General features: G+C 44.3%; 1 protein-coding gene across 1 annotated transcript in view; it reads left to right on the top strand.

The window, feature by feature from the left end:
• Window positions 1-17,764, top strand: part of Fam184b (family with sequence similarity 184 member B) — a 101,005-nt gene that overhangs the window by 48,200 nt on the left and 35,041 nt on the right. Inside the window, exons 2-6 of the mRNA XM_021211026.1 lie at window positions 872-1,630; window positions 2,370-2,505; window positions 3,434-3,561; window positions 4,394-4,597; window positions 12,062-12,172. Coding sequence (XP_021066685.1) covers window positions 872-1,630; window positions 2,370-2,505; window positions 3,434-3,561; window positions 4,394-4,597; window positions 12,062-12,172 — 1,338 coding nt within the window. The remainder of the gene's footprint in view (window positions 1-871; window positions 1,631-2,369; window positions 2,506-3,433; window positions 3,562-4,393; window positions 4,598-12,061; window positions 12,173-17,764) is intronic.

The raw sequence follows: 17,764 nt of genomic DNA, 5'->3' as shown, positions 1-17,764 counted from the left end.
CAATGCATGGACTTTGCACTGGGTTCTAAGCCCCCTTTCTGTAATCTGCATGCCAAGCATCCTCTGCCTTTCTTTTGTTTAGAAAGAGAGTGGACAGATATCCATGGACTGTTCCTGACCTTCTGGGGAAAGTGTTCAGTCTTTGTTATTGAGTAAAAACTAAGAATTTTTATGTGCTCTGTCAAGGTGGGGAGTTTGCTGAGTATTTTCTTTTTTAATCATAGAAAGAAGCGGGGTTTTCCATGTAGGGTGTGGTGGCATTTGCCTTTAACTCCAGCACTCAGGAGGCAGAGGCCGGCTGCTCTCTGAATTCAAGGCCACCCTGGTCTACAGAGTGAGATCCAGGACAGCCAGGTCTACTCAGAGAAATCCTGTTAAGGCAGGGATCGGAATAGTGGGTATTAGGTGTGGGAAGGGCAATGCTGGGTTTTCTCAAATGTTTTTCCTGTACCTATTAAGTATATTGGTGGATTCAATCCTCTAAGATTGTACTGGATCTCTGCATCCCAGATCATTGTTTTTTAACAAAGAGATCACACCACTTCATTCTTTTCAAACCCTCCCCTAGATTCCTACTGTACTCAGGAGATCCTTTACAGAGTTCCACCAAATATTCCTTCTCAAATCTTCGTACATTGTTAGTCCTTGACATTGATCCCACTCCCTGTCTGCTTCGCTTCCCTGCCTTCTTACTGGCTTCTCCTGGGAACCACTCTCAATATGTCATCATTGTCACCTTGAAAATCCTTTTCTCAGGCACGGCACATGGGAAAGGACCTCGGTGTCGAGGTGAAGCATCTCTGGTCACAGACAGCACCAGGTCTCTGGCACCACCTCCTTGCCCTAACTGTGCTCCATCTGCGTCTTGCAGGTGATTTATGCCCTCAATAGCCGCCAGGATGAGGTAGAGGCCAGTGCGGAGTCACTACAGGAAGCCCACCAGGAGGAGCTCCAGGAGACAGCGGCTGAAACCAGAACCAGGCTCCCGCAGGAACAGGGCCGCCCCAGTGAAGATGCAGAGGCCCTTCTGAAGCGCATCCAGACCCTGGAAAATGCCCTGGAGCTACAGAAGAGGCTGACACAGGAGGCCCTGGCTGAGTCAGCCTCTTGTAAATTGGAGACCAAAGAGCGAGAGCTGCGGGTAGAGGCTGAGCATGCTGAACGAGTCCTGATACTTTCCAAGGAGATGCTGGAGCTCAAAGCTGATTATGAGAAGAGGCTCCAGCTGCTGACTAGCCACGAGGGTCCCCAGTGGGGCCAGCTCTCCCAGGAGAGCCCGGATGCCACCGCCGAGTCTAGCCAGAGACCGGAAATGCACCAGGTCCTGCTGGAGGTGGAGCGATTGCGCGCTGAGAATAAGCAGCTGAGCCAGGATTATGCCCGCAAGGCTGAGGAGCTCCAGGCCACCTATGAGAGGGAAAATGAGGCCATCCGTCAGGCCATGCAGCAATCAGTCAGCGAGGCCCTGTGGCAGTGGCAAGAGAAAGAGTCAGGGCTTCGAAAGAACTTCCAGGTCCAAGAGTCGGCCCTGCAAGCTCAGGTCAGGAAGCTGGAAGGGGACCTGGAGCATAGAGGGCGCAAGATAAGTGACCTGAAGAAGTATGCCCAGAAGTTGAAAGAACGGATCCAGGTAAAGCCTGTTCTTCCTCTCCAAGGGGATAATAGGCAAAGTTGCCGCTTCTAACACCCACCACTAGCCAGGTACTGTGCTAAGCACTCCACTTCCACTAAGGTCAGTATTATTTCTGGCACCGGTTCTCTCACATTCATTCAACAAGTTATTTATTGGGTACTTATTTTGGGCTAGGGGTAGGTTTATGGTTAGGGGATGCATGGTGAGCTAGACTCTCCCTATCCTCAGAGAACACAAAGCCCTACAGGTTACAGATGAGAAGATAACCCTGAGAGGCTAATGCTTGGCCTAGGAGATAAATAGTAAAAAATTCAACTCTGGCTAGTCTAATTGTAAATTATTTTAATTCTCTGCACTCATACTATAATAACTTGACTCTCCTAAAAACCCTTAGGATATTTGAGTTTAGAGAGAGCAGACCCATTGATGGGCCAGCTCTTGTAAGCCCCACAGAAGTGCAAAACCCTGTCTCTCATAGCTACAGTTAGCATTTGTAATACTCTCAAAGTATTAGATACGTTATAGTAGCCTGTCCCAGCTGGAGAAGGGTTAAATAACTTTCCCAGGGTCACGCTGCCATTAGAAGGAGAGTAGGGACTGCTGACCCTCCCCTACCAGCTGCTAATTCCAGAGCCTCATGACCCCTGCGGTGCCCTCTCGGCCACCCTTCTAATCTAACAGCTGTCTGTGCGCTCAGCATCTCCGTGCAGAGAAGTAAGATCTTCCCTCTGTTCAGGATCTCGACGTGCAGCTCAGGGAGGCTCGGCAGGAGAACTCGGAGCTGAAGAGCGCAGCAAGAAAACTTGGCGAGAAGTTGGCTCTTGCCAAAGACAGGCTGATGCTGCAGGAGTGTCACGTGACACAGGACACTGGTGAGACGCCCCCGGATTCTTTCATTAAGCACGCAGGATTAGCGGCCAGGTTTGGTCTGGCTCCCAGGGATACTCTGAAGACCAGGGGAGCAGAAGCAGGACCATTCCATCTGACCTGCTGGGGAGATGAATCACAGGTGCCCTAGACGCCGATGAACCAACCCCGGCTCCTCTCCTGGAGCTGCACAGGCCAGATATCTAAAATTTTGGTGCAAAGGGGTTCCTTACCCTCACAATGATTGGACTCTCCACAGTGATTGGACTTCCACTTTTTCATCTTCCTGACTGATCGGGATTTTGTATTTTTAACAGCATCTCTCACTGTTCCATTACGGGGTTTTCCCAATAATTTTGTGAAACAGGTGTTGTCATTCTCCCATATTACAGATGTTGAAGTGAGGCAGAGAGAGAGACTCAATGACCAACTGAAGGTCAGCTAAGTGTCTGGTGATAAAAGCTAGTGTTTAGAGGTAAAGATCTCTCTGACTCTTAAGTGTCAAAAACAAAAAGTTCTGGAGTGCTCGAGCTATGACAGACTTGATGGGAAAGACAGGAAACACAGGCTCTGCCTTTGGGAAGCTTGTTCCATTGTAGCCAAAGTATGCTTTGGGATAGGGATGTGACCCGGGAAGCAGAGGGCCAAGATGTCTGGGAAAAAGAGAAAAAAAATCTCTAGGCTGGAAGGGTGAAGAAGAGAGATTTATGTTGGGAACAGAGGAATAACATTTTTTATTGAGGAAAGGTGTATGTTCAGTTGAGCATACAAGACAACACTGAGTACACTTGAGGGCTATAGACCTTCTAGCAGGCACTGTTCCTTTATGTAGTAAAGCAAGTTGTAGGTAAACAAGACAGTTAATTAGCAGACCTGACTTCAGAAGGGCTTTCACATGAACATCTCGGTTGATCTTGAAATTTACACTTGCAGACGACATGAAGACTGAGGATGGAGTCCTGGGGAAAAGAGATGACCTGGAAGCCTGCTGTCTCCATCCTCAGCAGGAACAAGGGTTTCCCAAGTTGCGTCACTGCAGGAATGGAGGCTCAGAAACACAGGTAGTGCCTGGTAAACACTGAAGGAGAAGTCACTGGAGGTTGGCATGAGCTTCAAGTAGAGGTCCGCCCCTATCCACAGAAGTCACTTGGAACCTAAAGCCCCACTATTCAGGGATAAACAAAGCAAGATCAAAGGTCTCAACAGTTTCTCTCTCTCTCTCTCTCTCTCTCTCTCTCTCTCTCTCTCTCTCTCTCCTTTTCTATGTAAGGATGCTTTGCCCGTGTTTATGTTTATGTCTGTATACCACTTGCATGCCAAATACCTGCAGAGTCCAGAAAAGGGCATTGGGCCTCCTAAAATTGGAGTTACAGACGGTTGTGAGACATCATGTGGATACTGGGAATCAAACCTGGGTCCTCTGGAAAAAGCAACTACTGTTCTTAACCACTGAGCCATCTCTCCAGCTCCCACCACCACCACCACTACCACCACTACCACCAGTTTCTTTCCAGGTCATTCAAATTTAGGAGAACAAGAATGCAGCAGAATTTCCCCAAGTTTGTATTTACCAAAGGATATGGGCATTGCTTAGCTCCTATTTCCACTCAAAACAAGCAATGTGTTCCTTAGAAACTATAGTGTATGCTAGAACAACTGATCCTGTGACAGCTACAGCATTGTACTCTTTTCCAATGCTATACACAGTGAAATCTCTCATAAATATCATATATATATATATTATATATATATATATATATAATATATATAGTCTTATAAAATGATTCACACCTCCAGATACTTGCTATGAAATCAGAATATAAATGTGTAAAAGAAAAATGGACCTCATTTCTCCCCAGTAGTACACTTACCAAGTTTGATTTCCCTTAACAGACCAAGAAAGAGGCAAGTGGTGAAATAGAACACCTGAAGCAGCAATATGAGGAAGACCTTCGTAAAGTCAGACATCAGACTGAAGAGGAGAAGCAGCAGCTCCGAGAGCAGCTGGGGAAGCAGCTGGAAGACTTGGTGAAGAAGCACACCGTGGAAATGAAGTCAGTGCGCTCCACAGTGGAGGTGGAGAGAAAGAAGCTGGAAGTGAGCTGTGTTTGCAGAAACCGGTCTGGGTTTTTACCTTCTCCCGCCTCCTTTCCCTTCCCCTTCCCTCTTTTGTTACCCAAATATTTACTGTGCTCCTACTCTGTGCTTATCTAGGCTGGTTCTCTTAGGACAGGAGCATGGGTCTCTTGGGGGCGATAATAGGAAATACCCGACAGAGGAGCACACTAGCTTTTGGGGAGCAGGATTTTATCATGTGACATTGTACTTCAGGAAATCCAGCTCAGCTTACAGGACAAAACCAGAGAAACTCCAGTAACTGAAAACTCAGGGTTAGACCCTAATTCCGACTCTGCTGCCCACCGGAAGTTATTTACCTCCCCCCCCCCACCTATTCTTAGAAATTCTGCATGTCAGAAATAGCCATAAAATGGATAGTAATGACAGGACCTCTTGTGAAGATTACAGAAAGGAATCCTGTGAAGACGCAAAGCATCTGCTAGCACCCTGCCCTAGTGTCTGTGTGCTGACCTCACCTTTCCACGGAGAATTCCTGGGAGGGAGCCTCCTCTGTCCTCTTAGCTGGGAAGAGCATGTCCCATGCATGAGAACAGTAGGAGAGAGTATTCAGAACTCAGGAAGCTGAAGCAGAAGACTCATGAGTTCAAGGCTACACATGGAGGCCCTGCATCAAGAAGGGATGCAGTATAAGTCAATATTGTTATGAACATGGGTGAAGATGCCATTTGATTATAAGATAAATGCCTTTGTGATTCAAGAAGTACCTGTGTTGAGTGTTCACTGAAAGATAATCAGATATCACTGTGGGTCAGTGCTATGCATTAGTTAAAAACAGTTAAGTATTCAATAAGTATGTATTAAATAAATAAATATGACCATGTGAAACACCCATGCTATCTCTGGGCCTAGGCTTTGGCTCTTCCACAAACTCTGTAACTAAAACCTTAACGTCTCTGAAGGCTGAATTCTAAAACCGTGTTTGTTGCACACATTTAAATATGGTGTTACTTGTGAACCTTCTGCTGGGTGTACAGTGTGCAGACACAGTTCAACAGAGAGCAGCTAGTGCTCATTACCATGAGTTTTGGACAGCATGTGAAATAAAAAATTATAAGAGTACCTATTACATTTTATATTGAGTGCTCAAAAACACATTGAATCTTTCCAATGTTAGACAGTAAGAGACTGAACCTAGAGATAACAGTGTATCTTTATCAGTGTATCAGATAGTGGGTACAAGAGCTTCGGCTCAAACCCAGTAGCCTGTTCCCTGTGCTCCCCACCTTCCTAAGGAGAAGACAGTCGTTCTGAAAGGATTTTTCATTGGAGCTTCTGTGGGTTGTACATATCCGATCTTCAGACAAACAGACTAACACTCCATCCTGGGCCCGCATCATCAGGAGGCACAATCACTTTTTCAAGCTGCAGGTTGCCCTGGTAACCTGATGGGGAAAAATCTGACTCTCAGTGTGCACATCTTGCTTCAACCTTAATCAGGTCACAAGTCCATCTGGGAAATAAGTCACACAGAAATAAGCCATGCTTAGTTCCTGGCATTGTTTTACTTCTTGTTCATATTGGAATTTGGGAATACAGATACTATAAACGAGGCAAAGGCTTGAAGAGGCATCGAGAGTTCATGAGCTAAAAATAGACCCAGTTGTCTGGGTAGCATTCAAATTGCTTTAGTTCTTTGAGCCTTTGGCGTGGGTAGAGGGCACACCCTAAACACTACCCTTACCTAAAGGGGCAAATGGCAGGGTGTGGGCTAGATCGGCCTGGAAGACTGGTCGCAAGACTAGAGGACATTCTCATGCCATCTTGGCAGATGGAACTCAGCGCATGACCTGTAATTAACATTTGCACACAGTGCTTGTTTGGGAAGGAATGGAAACAGATTTACGGAGCTCTCCCAAGGTCTGCTTGACATGTCTGCGTTTCCCATCTCATTTGTACCAGTAACAATTCCCCCTGAGGCTCGTAGGTCCTTGGACAGTGTAGCAGGAATTTAATACAGGGTAATAGGTACTTTCCAGTAAGTTCAGAGGAGTGTACTTGGCAGCTACCAAACAAGTGCTAATGCCCCAAATCCACTGAACAACATAAGTGATATAGCTGTGTTCTACTTCTGTTTTCAGTTTGAATGCCTATATTTATAATACATACATTTACAGCATTTATATTTTATTTAATGTTTAAGTCTACTAACTTGACATTTTTACCTTCCTATCATTTGTTGACTGTCCCCACTTTGACTGTTTATTTTTGACACATTGAGTACTTTTTGTATCTCCACTTTTGATTTCTTATGTTTCTTTTTTTTTTTTTTTTTTCTGGTGTAGATCTCATGTTTGTACTACGAATAATAATATGTGTCTTTAAATTTATCACAGCCTTTTTCTTTTTTCTTTTTTTTTTAATATTTATTTATTTATTATATGTAAGTACACTGTAGCTGTCTTCAGACATTTTAGAAGAGGGCGTCAGATCTCATTACGGATGGTTGTGAGCCACCATGTGGTTGCTGGGATTTGAACTGAGGACCTTTGGAAGAACAGTAAGTGCTCTTACCTGCTGAGCCATTTTGCCAGCTCCACGGCCTTTTTCAAATAATATATTTCTTAACATATGAAAGGCTTATAGTAATGATTTTTCATCTCTTCTTCCCCGCCCTCTGGATATTTGTTTTCATACATTTTACTTTATACTATAAATCCTATGGGACATTACTTTTGCGTTAAAATAAGTTTTTGTGTCAGGGTCTCACTATGTCATCTTGGCTGCCCTGGGATTTGTGGTGTAGACCAGGCTAGTCTTAAACTCACAGAGATCTGCCTTCCTCTGCCTCTCCAATGCTGGAATTAAAGCTGTGTGTCGCCATGTCTGGCCTACAGAGAACAGAAGATGTCAGACTCCCTTGAGCTAGAGTTACAGGCAGTGGTGAGGCTCTCAGTGAGGGTTCTGGGAACTGAATTCTGGTGTTTGTAAGAGGGATACACGCTCTGAAGCACTGAACTGTCTTTCCAGCCCACTTACAAATGTGTTTTTGGCATTTAGTGTGTATGTTTGCCTGTGTACACTTAAATGCTATCCCAGAAATGAAGCCTACGGCCCGGCACATGCTCACTCTACCACTGCGTTGAATTCCTAGTTTTATTTTTACGCTGTATTTAGAAATAGCATCTCATCTTGTTGCCAGGCTGGCTTTGAATTCACTCTGTAGCCAAGAAGAGCCTTGAATTTGTGGTCAAGAGATCTGACCCCTTGACTTTGGATCAAAATAAACCTCTTTCCTTTACAGCTTGGTCATTGGCACTGTGTTATTAGCAACAGAAAACAGACTTAGGACAGAGTGGCTCCTCCATCTTTCTTCCCCTTCCTTCATGCCTGCCTTTCCCACCTTTGTTCATTTGAAGTGGAGGAGGTTTGTCCAAGTAGCCCAGGCTCCTCCAACTCCGGCCTTAGCTTCCTAAGATTTCAGCTGTGAACCACAACTCCCAGCTGCTTCTTTCCTTAAATCGCCAGTAACTGTGGATATTGTAGACAAAAAAGCCAGGAAAAAAGACTCAGTCCTGCTTGTGTCCTATTAGCTGTGGGATTTGCTCCCTATAAAATCTACTGCTGTGTATATAAGAGTTCTGTGGAAACTGAATTCAGGAAAGCACTCTGAAGTTGACAAATCCTCAGTGCATGAATCCCCTTCCCAGGGGAGATGTGACTCACATATTTGAAAGCTTTGGTCTCTTTACTTGGATCCTTGACCTTATGGTTGCTTTCCCTCCTCTACCTGAGGAGGAAGAACATGCATGCTCCCCAAGGTCGCTTTGAGCTGAGCAGAGCTGAGCATGTTGCTCTGTGCCCTCCTGCCCTCTGCACTGTGCTGACTCAGCTATTTTCTCCCAGTAACCCATATGACCCTGAATCTATGAGGAAGTTTATTAAGGCTAAAAGTTACTGCTGACATCAGTTGACATCTCCACCTGTCCAGGTTTTATTTTTCACTCTAGGGCCATCTGTCAAGGCACCGTGGAAACTGTGATTGATTATATTTGTACCAGAAAGGTGTGCTGCATAACATTAACAAGTGCCTTTCCTTTATGCCAAAAGTCATGACAGCCGAGTGGTTTCACTGGCTGGTACAGTGTGAGTAGCGTCTTGGCAGATTTAGTTTCCAGACCAGTGAGCATGATAAACTGGAATTTGTTCAAAAGTTTCTGTGAATGAGAAACTAATTAGTGAAATTATTATGAGAGAGAGGGCAATGTTTTGCTAAGGGATTTAGGTGGCACCTTAATTTATTTCAACTTATTTGGTAGCAAAGGGTAACTTATATATTGATTTTAAGAAGCAAGCACTCCCAAACAGGAAATCCCAAAGAAGATAGCACGGATTGACTGAAGTGAGGCCATATACCGAGTTGCCATATCATCTGGCGCTAATAATCTAATTACAAGTTCTTTTAGACTTTTAAAAAATGATTGACCCTCAAGGGACAGGCAGTTCTAAGGGCTCGCCCAGGGCCACTGGCTGGTCTAGTCTGGGCTTGGTCCTACAGAGAATGTAGAGATGCTGTGCAGGTGATCAGTAGCACAAGCTTTTGGGGGTTCAAATCAGAAACCTGGGAATCAGAAGGGACTTCTCTCTGCCCCTCACCCTCAGCATATAAGTATGTAAATTCTGTTCTATTCTGATGACCCAGGAATACCTGCATATCCTTCTGTGTCCTCAATAGTTCCAGGTGGACCTAGTCAGCCTCTGTGATTTGATGGACCCTTCCATCCTCTGTCTGCTTCCATCTGCCTCACCTCATCTCATCCAGTCCATTCTAGTGGGATCTTGTGCCTGCTCAGCCTTGGCCGCCAGCTATTCACAGCTCCATGCCATCATAGTAGTGAGCTTTGACTTCCCTCTCATTGTTCTTCAAGTCCTACTTCTGTTTGCTTCTCCTGCCTTTGTCTACTCTGCCTTCTAGATTTTTTAATCCCTCATGGTCTCTGTGTTCCTTCTCTTTGAGCCTTTGTGTATCCATTTCCCTCCTCCTTACTCTTGAATCTACTCTCCTAGTCTTTACTGATCTCAGCCATCTTCCCTCAAGCCTTACCTCCCTGGCTCTGTGATGCTGGGGGCATATATATAGCCCCCTATCCCTATATTACTGTTTTCTAGAAGATAACACTTATAATTGCTTTTCACTGTGTTCCCCCACTACATTGCCTGGTTCTCTAATACCTGGACATGTTGCAGCCAGTTCCGACTGACTCAGGAGGCAGTTGTCACACCTCTTTCCAGTTTCATACATCACTGTAATCATTAGACCCTGGTCACAGTAAAAGTAGTTATACCCCTGGGTGGTGGTGGTGCACGCCTTTAGTCCCAGCACTTGGAGAGGCAGAGGCGGGTGGATCTCTGAGTTTAAGGCTAGCCTTGGTCTACAGACTGAGTTCCAGGACAGACAAAGCTATACAGAGAAATCCTGCCTTGAAAAAAAAAAAAAAAAAGCACTTTTACCATGGAAACCAAGAAATACCACCATGAATGTGTTATTATTTGTTCATTTATATATTTGAAAAGTCAATTGTTAAACATTTACTAACATGCGCTGACTGTCTCTCTAACTCCTTATCCTAGGAATTGCACATTGTAGCTGTTCAGTTACTCTTGTTCTGTTTGGGTAAATGGATAGATGACAGTGTTTTGTCTGACACCCAGAGTTGCCCCAGGACAAAACTCTGTCTACAGGTTCTAGGGTTCTTTGTCTCCCCTGTAAAAAGGCAGTTGTAGTTGGTGCAGCTTCTCGAGCCTGCTTTGGGTAGGCCCAGGTATTATTTCAGCTTCTCTGCAGCAGAAGGGAGAAATTCTCCAGATAAGCAGGTATCTGAACTGAGAGTCATGTTCCCCACGAGAAGTCATCAGAAATGCACCAGCCAACCCACGTTTTCCTGGTTCCAACCTTGTCACGTCCACTTACTGTAGGAATGAGCTCATGCAAGTCTTTGCACATTTCTAAGCCTTATTTCCTCTTTTTATATAATAAGCTTTAGTAGGAGAGCCTAACCCAGAAGAAGGCTTTCATAAAAATTGAAGAACTCATCTGGGAAGGGTGGGCACGAATGCTAATTACTCGGTAAACGTCAGCCTCATTTATTATGCCATCCACTCTCTGTTAGACCAGAAAGGACTATAACCAGCATAGAATTTCTGCTCCCCACATTCCTTTCAGATACGACAGCCTCGTATTTACAGGAAAGGCTAGAGGGACCCAGGGCTTGGGTTGGACCTCTTAAACTTGTTCTAAGTGTGAGTGTGTGTGTGTGTGTGTGTGTGTGTGTGTGTGTAAGTGCAGAGGCCAGAAGAGGGTGTCAGATGCCCCGGGACTGAAGTTACAGACTGTTGTGAGCCACCATGTAGGTACTGGAAATCAAACTATGGTCCTCTTCAAGAACATCCAGTGTTCTTAACCACTGACTCATCTCCTTTCAGTAAGTCCTGTCAGCCTACATTCCAAACACGTCCACATAGCTACCCTCCCATCTAGTCACATTGTCTCCATAGAACCCCCTGCCTCCCAATCTCACTCAAAAGCCACCTTTTCTCATCACATTTCTTTGGCCGAAGTACCCAATACTCTATCTTCCCTGTAACCATGTTCAGCTTCTTTTCTTCTTTATTATTTCTCTGTCTCACATAGTATTTATTACCTTGTACTGATTGACATTTTTGTCTGTTTGTTTTTTTCCACTTCATGTAAGGGTTTTTTTCTTTTTATACTCTAGCTCTGAGAATCATGCTCAGCATGTGGTACAGCTCAGTACAGATTTATTGGATGAATGAATGACACTGTCTAAAGGTCAGCTAAGAACCTGCTTAGACTACCTTTTCCTCACCTCTTAATACTTAAGACACTTTCTCCATAAACTAAGCCATATCAGAAAAGTTAGGCATCCCTAGAAATGATTACACCCTTAATGTTTTGGTTTTTTTTTTTGTTTTTTTTGTTTTTTTGTTTTTGAGCTCTTGCTGTGCTAAGCATGTAACACAGCACACATAGGAGGAAATGTGCTCAGTGTGACACAGCTAAGATGCTGCACTGTTTCTCATGTGGTCTCCACAGATGTATGCTAACTGCTTCACACTGATACTGGAAGGCTGTGGGAGGCACTGTGAAGGAGACAGCATTCTGGCTGCAGTACAAGTCCTGCTGAGATAGGGAGATGCCATGAAAATATAGTTGGATGGTTTTTGTTGGTTTGTCTTGGTTTTTATTAAAGTCTCTACCTGCCACATCCTACCCCATCTGTATGTGCTTCAGGCTATGTAACATGGATTTAACACTTGTTTTCTCTCAACTTTGAATTCATGTGTTCTTACAGTAGGTTATTCTATTAGTTTCTTTGATCCCCTTCAGGAATAAGGCAAGGTATGAATGCATAGGTGCCTGTTTTCTCCTACCTCGTGTGGCTAATTCTTCTACTCCTCACTTAGGAAGTTGAAGCTGAATTGGAAGAAGTGAAGACAAAATCGGAAAGAGAAATAAAGCAACTGGAAGAGGAGAAAGCTGCCCTCAGTGCAAAGCTCCGGAATTCTCTGCTTGAGGTAAATCTTTAAAACTCACTGCTTGGGAATGGAGGTTGTGACCTCTGGGAGTTTCTGGCTAAATGGGATCCGGAGGTTCACCACCTCCCTGTGTCCTCTGAACAAAATAAAGGGCATCCAGCCAGGCAGGAAGGCTGTCTGCGGGGAGGGGAGATGGCGCATAAATTTAGCTGCAAGGAACAGAGAGTCTGATTTATGGGGTCTTAGACAAAGAGGCCTTTAGGGTCTTGCATAAAGGCAGGAAGCAGGAGGCCAGGCTGCTGTCTCTGGAGCTAAGTGACTGCTGGGTTGGTGACTTGCTGTCCTTCTGCTCCAAGATGCATCGTCACCTTTGTGGGTCCGAGGTACCCTTACTTTCCCAGGCCCCTTCTCTTATAACAAGTATATTCAAATTGTATGACTGCATTGATAGATAAATGTAACCCGAGCTAAAGATTTTTTCCTTGCTGTCCATCAAACCTTGAAGAGACCTATGTTATGCCCTCAGGGAGCATTGAAGCTGCTCCTCAGCCCTACCCATGTGCCACAACCTCTAAGGAGCAAACCTATGGCCTGGAGGGGAGGAGGGGCAGGGCAAGAGCCAAATTACTGAGCTACACACCTAATAACCCTGAAGTACTTTCAAGAACTGTGTGCTTAAGTCCCTCATTTCAGGATCTCCAGTTGTCTTTGAAAGGATCTCTGCAGAAATGCGTGTTAAGGCCTCTCTGTCCCACTTTCTCCTTGCTCTCTGCCCTGTTCCTTCTGTCTCTCCCTCCCTCAGTGTCCACCATCTTCTTAGAGCTCCTGTGACTACTATGCTCTGCTTAAAGTGGCTTTAAAGTGGCAGAGCTTAAAGTGGCTTTATTTATGGGTGTGACAACAGCGGGCACCATGAAAAATGGCTTACCTAATAGAACTGTTTCTTTAGCCAGGAGACTGAGTGGTTTGGCATGTATTAACTCTTTCTGCCTCCAACCATCTCCTATCATAGATGCTTTTATTATCTCTAATTTGAAATTGGGAAAAGAGAGCCAGAGAGAGAAGGTAAATCTGTTTCCCCCAAAGTGCATAATTAATAAGTAGCAAACCTGAGAGTCACACTCTGGCCATGTTGCTTTCTATTCTTTGTCTGTAGGTCAGTGCTACAGTTCTGTGTCACCTCTAATGACTGAGGATCATTCAGGACCTGAATGACTACCAGTCATAAGTCATGACCATGGACAGAGCTGATTTCTGTTAGCGTGGCTTCAACGTTTTCTGCCACACTAATGGTACCCCTAAGTACTCCTCAGAACTGGAAACGGAAACATCCCTTGGAGTACACCCAGTTCTTCTGGGAGATGAACTTCACACACGTGCCACCTCCTAAGCTGTCCCCAAGAAAAGGGAGAGCAGTCCCACCAAAAGGGGAGTTTTGGGTTATATCATGTGGCTTTAGTTAGATGGAAGAATGGCAGGAGAGCATTAAGGCAAAAGGAACTACTGTTAACAATACCGGCGATGATGATGATATTAATAATAATGACAATAATAAAACTATTGTTTTACTATTGTGAGCAAAATCTTTTTGAAGAAACTTTTGGTCATTAGGATGCTGTAATAAAGCTGCTCTGCTGAGATAATGGTCATATGATTTCTGAGAAGTACAGAACATTCAGTTTCCATTTCCCCAAAGGGACCCATTCCTACACATGTTGTCCATCTTGGTATCTTAGGTAACTCCATCTTGGGCTAGTTTGACATCTCCCAGATCTCCCATTCTCAACCCCAGTCCCTTCCTCACCCCATTCTCACAGACACTCATGTAAAGTCATTTGGGTCCGATGGCTCAAGCCTGTCTGTCTCCTCCCTGCTTTCTTCACAATGTCTTGGGCAAGATTCTCAGAACCATTTACACCAGTAGATTACTTAGAGGTGTTACATAAATCGTTACAAGCTATGTAAGCATTGTGGCCCATGTATAGTGCCAGGTACTTGAAGGCTAAAGTGTGGTGATTGCTTAAGCCCTGGAGTTTAAGAACAACCTGGGCAATATAGTTAACATCCTGGCACTTAAAATAAAACATGACAAGGCAAAACAACAACAATAAAAAAACAGAGCTATTTTATATTTCATAATCTTAAATACACTCTGAAGCGTTTTTGCAATAAGACGGCCCATTCCTCCTTCCCAAAAGTCTTCAATCCCTATTTTTTTCCAATCTTGGCTCAACTTAACTCACCACCAACTACTGCTCCCCAGATTCTCCCCAGATTCTCCCCACCCTGACTACTCTCATGTGTCCATCCATCAGATGGAGCCTTGTGTCTCACATCCGACCTATTGTCACTGTAAATTTGGTGTTTCTTCATGGTTGACAAATTATACATGGAGGATTGGGGTCTGCTACTTGGGTTCTTAGTCTCATTAACAAAACAAATTTAAAATAAACTCAAATGGAAGCTCAAGAATGACTTGATTAAAGTTTAAAAGAGAAAAGCCCCAGGACAGGCAAGCTGCAAACCACAGAAGCTGCCAGGAGAAGAACGGAAGAGAGAAAGAATACTGCCATGTCAATGAAGCTGGTGGACACGCCATGTCAATGAAGCTGGTGGACATGCCATGTCAATGAAGCTGGTGGTCACATGGTAGGCAAGCAGCCACACAGCAGGGAGTGGTGCTTTAAAGAAAGAGTAAAGAAGCTCAAAGTACCAGAACAAGCGCACCATTCTGGCCTGCATCTGAAAGAAAGACAGAAAAAAAAGAGAACAGTTGTACCTTTTGGATTCAGGCCTCAGACAGGTGGAGTGGCCTAGCCAAAGACTGTGGCTTCTTGTAAAGACTGTGTCATGGGAGAGGCTGAACAGGAATTCTGAGAAAGAAAAGAACAGTATCTCATTAAAGGAAAAAATGATTCTACTTATCTCTTTAGTATGGTTTAATGTAATTCTGCCTTCCTAGAGGTGGTCCCTTAGCCAGGCAATTGACCCAACACAACTGGAATGCTAGGCCTTTCCCCAGGCCAGAGAGTCCTTACTAGGCTTTTATTGTTACTCTAACCCTACCTACCCTTCTGTTGTACTTGCTAATGCTGTTTCTTAGAATTCCCTTTCCTATCCTTGCTCCTGGCAGACTCTTACCCAACCTTTCATAGCCTTAATGTTGACAAGCTCTCCAGACCAGAATTTATGGCCTCAAATTCTGTAAAGTACTGCCTGCATCACTGTGGGTGTCACAAGGAGGGAGAGATTTAATATAACAAAAACACCGTCTTAGTTACTTTTATCTTGCTGTAATAAGACAACACGACCAGTGCAACATATAAAAGAAAGTGACTAGCTAGGGGGTTATAATTACGGAGGGTTAGAATCAGTGAGGGTCATTCTGGGGATCATGGCACGAGACAGGCAAGAATGGCAAAAGCAGGAACTGAGACCTTACACGTTGATCCACAAGCACAAGACACAGAGAACAAATTAGGAAAGGTGTGGGCTTTTAAAAATAAATAAATCTTTAAAAAAAATAAAAATAACACCTTAAAGCCAACCCTAGTGGCACATCTCCTCCAACAAGGCCACACCTGCTAATGCTTCCCAAACAGTTCTACCAACCTGAGACCAAGTATTCAAATACACGAGCCTATAGTGACCATTCTCATTTAAGTCACCCATAAATACTTTCATATGTTACTGGCATAAATACACTAATAACGGTGGCATATTGTTGTTTCCATGTCTCCACTGAGGGTTGTTATGGTTATAAACCTGTATCTCCCTCAAAATAAGAGTCTTAAAGAGAGCCATTTTCATTATCACATAGTCTGTCCCTTACTCTGTCCCTTCCCTTCCCCTCTTGTGTCCATGGTGGTGTATGACAAGCCTGAGAGCTACTTGGGTTTGCCAACCGTGTCTGGGCTTCCCTTACGGTTACTGGCCTCCTTTTCCTGAGCGTCTGCAGGGAAAAGCAATCTGCTAAATTGACAAGTAACAATTAGTCGGCTGGTGATTATCACCACAATTAAAGCTTTACAATTTAATCCTGCTTTCTAGACAGCTCTGCACTTCTTCAATGTTCTTATTTTACCCACTAATTTTTTTTTTTTTTGAAAAGAAATTAAGGAATCTAATACTTAGGTGCCTTAGGCGGGTGATAACTTTTGTCGCTTCTTTCCTTTCTTTATTAGAAAAAGAGAACAAAATGAAACAGGCCTTCCAAGATGTTCTCAGACATGTGGGGTTTCCTCATTATTTTTCTAAGTTATTGCTTCCTCTTTCTGTCGTGTGGCTGCTTGTAAATGGCATGGCTTTGACTCTTGCCCCCTTTCCACTTCCCGCTTATGGGTAGCTGCTTAGATTTCGGTTGGCTCCCCTGGATTTCCTCTTTTAAACTCTAATGAAACTGTCCTTGAGATTTCCTCTGCCTGTTCTTATACTCTTTCATTAATGAGATTAAGAATCCCTCGAAGTGCCCCCAATCTTCCCGTTAACATGTGGTACCCTAGTTAGGGCTCCCAAAATATTCTAGTCACCATCTTAGCAAGGCCTCCCCCTGAGAATTAGTGACAGGACTGGTGCCCAGAGGACTGGGTGGTAACGCGCTGGACACCAAAGTCCACAGAAATGAATAAAGGGAGACTGGGGATCCTAGTGGTTAGGACTCAGGCTCTACTGTATGGTATTCTCCCACCTGAAGTCTCAAGTGTGCTAAAAACCCGAGCAGCAATTAAACAAGTAACACTAAAGGTTTGCCCTTCTATGGTTCCTACTGCCAAAATAGAGGATCAAGAGCTACTCTAGTCAGGACCTCATTCACCAACTCCAAGGGAAAGCCCAGCGTGCCTGCAAGAGTCACAGAAGGCAGAGGAGACAAAAGTTATCACAGGCCTACCTAAGGCACATAAATATTAGGTCCCTTCATTTCCTTTCAGAAAAATGTATCGGGTAAAGCAACAGCATAGAAGAAGTGACAGATGAACTGAAAGAGTGTCCAGAAGGCACTATCAAATTATAAAGCTTTCATTGTGGGAGCAACCAGTAGCCAACTAAGTGTAACTTACTGACTTATTTCTATCTGTGAACTACATGTGGATGTTAACAGAATGCCACGTTGTGCCCATTATGTGAGTTAACATTGTGTCTGGGGAAGACATGTTGGAGTCTTAAACCCCAATCCCTGAGAAAGTGGCTTTATTTGGGAATATAGACTGGGTAGAAGCAATCTGTTGATGTCTCTTTGGATTAGAGGGAGTCCTAGGTTCAATGACTATTGTCCTTAGAGCAACGGTTCTCAACCTGAGGTTGCCACCCCTTTGTCAAACCTCTGTCCCCCAAAATATTTACATCGTGATTCATAAAAGTAGCAGAACTTTTGAAGTTATGAAGTAGCAATGAAAATAACTTTATGATGAGTCTCAGCCTTAGGAAGGTTAAGGACCACTGCCTTAGAAGAAGGCTATGTGAAGACAAATTCTGTCCCGCGCTACCTTCCCGCCAGCAAGAAATGACGCGGCACACAAACAGGATCCTTCTACAGCAACGCTTTAATGCTCTTGAGAGGGAGAGCATAAGCTTCCAACAGGCAAAGGGCGGGGAGAAGAGAGGGGAGAAGAGAAGAGAGAGAAGAGAAGGGGG

The sequence above is a fragment of the Mus pahari genome, chromosome 13 (genome assembly GCF_900095145.1).
Source record: "Mus pahari chromosome 13, PAHARI_EIJ_v1.1, whole genome shotgun sequence".
NCBI classification, from domain to species: domain Eukaryota; kingdom Metazoa; phylum Chordata; class Mammalia; order Rodentia; family Muridae; genus Mus; species Mus pahari.
The sequence above is the reverse complement of the archived record's forward strand: the minus strand, read 5'-3'. Positions and strand labels throughout refer to the sequence as shown.